We start from the raw sequence: 6,000 nt of genomic DNA on the forward strand, positions 1-6,000 counted from the left end.
TTCCTTTTACTGTCTTTCCACTTTCTCATACCTCGTTCTTCCTTTCTCACAACACCTTCCACTGTGTACTCATGCTTCTTTTCCTTTCAATTACTGCCTGTTTTTCTCCGGTTTTATTCCCACTATTTTTACTGTTTTACTATTCCTCAGTTAGCAAATGTCCTTAGATCATATTTTGAAATTCTGAAGAGTTTAGCTTCTTTAAATGACTACTCTTCATCTCTTGCTGAAACCTTTTCTAATAGTTCACAATTTCCTCTGCTTTGCTTGTCTTTCTCTTTACTATATATTTTTTCCCTTTGGCTATGATATTAATATGACTTAATAAACTCATGATTTAATAAACATTTTGTCAAATGAATTATAAAAAATATAGTTTTACCTTTCATGTGTTCATTTAATTTAATTTTTGCTTTTCTATTTGTAGGTTCGGGTGAACAGACAACATAATTTGGTGGAACACTATCAGAGACAATCTGTTAAAAAGAATATTAAAAAAATGAGTCGCACACAGATTTGCTTTTCACTTCCCTAAGGTTCTTATTTTAAAAGCAATTAGACTTGAAAATAAGAGAAGCATGTCCTGAGAACCTAAACATGAACGTAGAGAAGCCTGCCTAGGCTTTCCAAATCAAGTTGATCTTTTATCTTCATTCACCTCTTAACTCTGGGATCTGAGCAAGAAAGACTAGAGGAAATATGTTCATATAAAAAATTGATTCATGTATTTGAGGCAACAAGGAGCTAACTTCAGAAAGCTAATTGTATTTTGCAGTCTCCATAAAACAAAACAAAACAAAAAACCTTTTTGTAGTGATTCACAAATAACCCAAACTGACTCTCCGTGGATTTTTAGAGGCTGTACATTTCATGGAAGGCAACTGACACTATTTTCTCCCACTTGGCCAGCGGTGGATTTAGCCACCATTGAGTTAAGACTATGCAACCAGAGCTCCTCCCTCAAAAATAAAATATATTTTTAACAATATGAATTTAAATGTAAATGACATTGAAACAGATGAGGGAGAGAACTGTATAAAAGGAACATATAATTAGGTATTACTGGCACGACAAAAGTCCAGAATAAGAGTTGAATAGTAAAGTGGTTGAGGTCAGGGGGAACTGTATCACAAGAAAAGAACTTCTTCCCCAAGAAAAAAGTGAATTGGGGGGAGTGGGGTGGGAGACAGAAAGGAAAATGTACAAATGTACAACAATGAAAACCCAAGTTCTTTATAAACTTTCATTAAAATAAAAAAAGTATTTACAAATATAAGTGTACTTGTTATTGAACAAATAGTGGTTGTTTTTGCTGTGTACCATCAAGTCAGAATAGACTCATAGCTGACCCTCTGGCAGGTTTTCTGAGGCAGTGAATTGCACAGGAGGGGACTGTCCATCTTTCTCCCCGGAGCAGCTGGTGGATTTGAACTGTGTACCTTCAAGACTGCAGCACAGCTTCTTGCCACTAGACCAACAGAGCTCCCTTACTAACACATCTTTAGACTTCAAACAAAATGGTTGTATCACTATGTGGAATCTGACTATATCTAAGGAGGCACCTACTGTTCATAGTATTCGTCATCTTACCATCCAAGACAGTTAATGAAACACCTCAAGACCAAATTCCTTTCAGTGAAAGACTACGTAGTAATATTCTCAAGCTTTTCCCACTCTTTAACTGTTCCTTGCAGATTTACTTGACAATATAATGGAATCTTCAAGTGTTAGATATTGACTTTCCACAGTCCAAGTGGTTTCAAAACAAACTACAGTAGGTTTTATCTGGATCCTATTAGATCTTGTACACATAATAGATTTGGTTATCAATTGATCAGGTAGCACTGGTGGCCTAGTGACAAGAAGCTGCACTGCAATATCAAAGTTAAACTGTTTGAATCCAGCTGCTCTGTAGGAAAAGGTTGGGCAATCTCCTTCTGTGTGATTAACTGTTTCTGACAGCCCGCTGGAGGGTCAGTTATGAGTTGGTGCTGACTCAATGGCACACAACAACATAAATTGATCTAGAATAATGATATAACTTTTAGAGAAACTTAATTCTAGAACCCATATTGGTTCCCTGTTATTCAAAGCCATGGGTTTTTATGCATTATTTAATGACTTCATTAAGTAAATGCTCAAGTTAATAAATCTATAAGTATGCACTAGCAGGTATTTATCACATGGCCAGTTAGTTATAGTAAAAAAAATATAAGGAAATAATTCCTTGTGACCAAATGAATGGCTTGGAAAGTAGAGTCAAAGCATTTTCTTTCGTCTTTTAACATCACTCTATGATTCTATTTTTTTTAAAAAAACATATGGCAGTACCTCAAATTTCCACGATGAATCATCTTTTTCTCCTAATCCTGTTGATAATATATCTATAAAAAGTAATAAGATACATAATAAAAATATCAATTACTGTGAACATGAAATATACTTGCTAATCTTTCTCATTTATATTTCAATAAAGTAAAACTGATACAAACAGTCTTGGGAGTTCAAACAGTCACAGGAAAAAGTTGTTGGTATAGTGGGATACTTACAAAAAGTGTCAACAGATGAAAAATATATAAGTGAAAAATTTTTAGATTAACATTTTCACTCAAGTACTTCAGAGTAGTATTTAAGTATACAAAATTTTCCAATATTCACTAACTTACTGTTTGTAATTTTGTGTGCTTCCCCAACATTAGTTAAATTTTCATTATTTCCTTGCTCTCTTGCAGCATTTGCCAAACTGTCCATTCCATTTCCTCCGTTTATAGTTGCTGATGTTGTTCCTCCTTCCTATAATCAGGGGGGAGGGAGAAGAAAATTAACTTTTGAAAATACTATAATCCTTCACTTACCCACTCATTCAATCAGTCAATATGCAAAATAGAAGACACTGAAATATAAATGAGTCACATTTTTGCCCCATATACCTGTAGGGTTAGAGATACCTAACAACAAATAATTATAGGAAATAATTTACTAATTCTACAAATTATATTAAGTACAGTACAAGCACTAAGGAGTCAACAGTCTGTTCCACTGGAGAAATGCAGAAAGTGTTACAAAGGTGGGACTATATTTTCTTTTAAAGAAATTCTGATCCTAATATTTAATTGTATTTTGTAAAAAAAAATCACACAGATTTTACATCCAATTGGAAACTAAATATGCACAGCAGAAGTAAACTTAAGTTTCAATTAATGGAACTTTAACAAAAGACTAGCCATAGGGATCTATAAAAAAAACCCAAATCACGATAACAGACTATAGAACATAACTGTATCTTTCTCTATTTCAGAAAGCAGAGTTAACAAGCACAAAACACATCCACAAGAATATGAGTAAGACAAAAGTCTGTTTTTCTTTCTATTACATATGGGGTTACTTATATATCTCAAATATGAATAAAATATACATTACAATCTAAATTCAATTGTGACAATAAAATACTTTCCATTTTCCAAGTGGGATGGTAATAAATATTTACATTTTAAAAAATTGTTTTTTTTCATGTTTTGTTTTTAAGAAGACACAACATGCTCAAAGAACATAGAATACAGAACACAAGGGATTGGAGGGACACTATTTCATTCAAGATATCAAATGATAGTATAAAACAATGATTTTACATATCAAATCAGTTCAAGAATGTTATCAAGAATGTCTAAGGTGTTTATTTCATGAAGGATATTTCAGATGTTATTTAAAACACCATGCCTAATCTATCAAGAAGTAACCACGGCTACCTAATTCTGTAGTTTTTAATACCTTCTATATCCACCCCCCATATGAATCTCCTTGACCTCTTCTATTATAGCCCCCTCTTCCACCATAGCCCCTCTTCCACTAACTATCGCCCCCTTTTCCACCATAAACTCCCTTCTCACCATAATCTTCTCTGCCTTTAAAACCCCCTCCTCTGCCTTTGCCTCCTCCTCCTCCTCCACCACTATCTCCTCAATGTCCTCCACCACCCCAGTAACCTCTTCCACCTCCTCCACTACCTCCTTTCCCACATCCTCCACCACCACTCCGACCACCCCTTTCTTGACTCTTTTGATATGAGGCATTTCAGGGGGAGATGGTTCAATTTCATTAGGCCTTCCTCCCTGGTCAGGCACTCGTCTCATCAGCATCTATCTAGCAAACTAAAGCTGTTAACAATCTCAATCTCTTCACCATCTATCATGATGCTGCCAATAGGTCCAGTGGTGAGAATCTTTGTTTTCTTGACATTGAGCCTCAATCCATATTGAAGGCTGCAGTCCTTGACCTTCTGCAGCAAGCACTTCAGGTCCTCCTCAGTTTCAGGAAGTAGGGTTGTGTCATCTGCATAGCACAGATTGTTGATGAATCTTCCTCCAATCCTGATGTCACATTTCTCCTTGTACAGCCCAGCCACCCGGATAATCTGTTCCACATACAGGTTGAAGAGGTATAGAGATAGGACACATCCCTGGCATACAACCTTCCCAATTTTGAACCATGCAGTGTTTCCCTGCTCTGTTTTGATGACTGCCTCCTGATCTAAGGATAGGTTTCTCATTAGAATTATCAAGTGTTCTGGGATTCCCATTCTTCTCAGAGTTAGCCACAGCTTGTTGTGATCCATACAGTCAAACACCTTTGCATAATCAATGAAACATCGACAGACATTCCTCTGGTCTCCCTGGTTTCAGCCAAGATCCATCTAACATCAGCTACAATATCCCTAGTACCACGACCCCTTCTAAACCCAGCCTGCACTTCGGGCAGTTCTCTGTTGATGTGCTGTTCCAGTAGTTTTTGGATAATCTTCATCAGAATCTTGCTTGCATGTCATATCAATGATACTGTTCTATCACCTTTCTTTGGAACAGGAACAAATATAGATCTCTTCCAGGCAGTTGACCAAGTGCTTGTCCTCCAGATTTCTTGGTGAGCACATCTAGGGCAACATCTGTTAGTTAAAATAATGACAGTCGGTATATGTTAAATTCCTGGGGCCTTGTTTTTTGACAATTCTTTCAAAGCAGCTTAAACTTCTTCCTTTATCACCACAGGCTCTTGTTCATATGTTGTGGTACAATGACTCTGTATACTCTTTCTATTGTCTTTTAATGCTTCCCGGATCATTTAATATTCTGCCCAAAGCATCCTTAAGGATTTCAACTCAAGGTTTTAAAAACTACACAAAATTAAATTAAAAGCAAGAATTTAAAATTTACAATATAGTACTTACATTGGAATTGAAATCCAACTCCTTTGAGGTAGGCCATAAATCAAGCCCTGGTTTACCAGAAAGGCTTTAGAGGAAAAATTAGACAACAAAATAAGTGAGCTCACTTCTTTAAAAAAAAGAGGGGAGACATAAAAAGTCCCTACCATACTTTTCCTATTGTTGTTTGAAAACTACTGATTTACTTACAAAGTTTGTATACATTAATTTTTACACAAAATCTTTCCCCTTTCCTTTACACACCCAACTCCCCAGATATCAAATTGTTTGCCACCCGCCCCCCCCCACCCCTACCCCGGGATTAAGTCCTCCCACCTCCACCCTCTGCTCTCTCCTCTCTGCCATGGATCCTCATACTTGTTCTACAGTAATGGTCTTATACAATATTTGTCTTTATGAGACTGAGTTAATTCACTTAGCATAATGCTGTACAGTCCCTCCCAAGTTAACTAGTAATTTACAAAATCATTGCTCCTGTGTCCTGCATAGTATTCCATCACGTGAATGTACCATAATTTCTTAATCCATGTCATTGTGATTTGGCTGTTTTCATGTTCTTGCTATGGTGAATAATGCTGCTATGAACACTGGTATACAAAAGTCTCTGTTTGTGCCTCAGTTCTCACTTTCTCAGGGTATATTCCAAGTAGTGGATCATATGGAATTTCTATGTTCAGGTTTTGTTGTTTTTTTTAAAAATTTAGGTTGTTTATTTTTCATTTCAATGAACATCTACAGAGATTTTGGAATTTCATTAATTCATTGTTGCACCCTTCTCCCCG

At 36.1% G+C, this 6,000-nt stretch overlaps 1 protein-coding gene across 1 annotated transcript in view; it reads right to left on the reverse strand.

The window, feature by feature from the left end:
• Positions 1-6,000, reverse strand: part of LOC102866193 (ankyrin repeat domain-containing protein 26-like) — a 188,640-nt gene that overhangs the window by 67,795 nt on the left and 114,845 nt on the right. The window contains exons 17-20 of the mRNA XM_006887109.1: positions 3,888-4,053; positions 2,667-2,793; positions 2,332-2,384; positions 383-476 (exon numbers count right to left, since the gene is read on the reverse strand). Coding sequence (XP_006887171.1) covers positions 383-476; positions 2,332-2,384; positions 2,667-2,793; positions 3,888-4,053 — 440 coding nt within the window. The remainder of the gene's footprint in view (positions 1-382; positions 477-2,331; positions 2,385-2,666; positions 2,794-3,887; positions 4,054-6,000) is intronic.

This window comes from Elephantulus edwardii, unplaced genomic scaffold, assembly GCF_000299155.1.
Source record: "Elephantulus edwardii isolate Elephantulus edwardi_28Jun2011 unplaced genomic scaffold, EleEdw1.0 scaffold00054, whole genome shotgun sequence".
Lineage (NCBI taxonomy): Eukaryota > Metazoa > Chordata > Mammalia > Macroscelidea > Macroscelididae > Elephantulus > Elephantulus edwardii.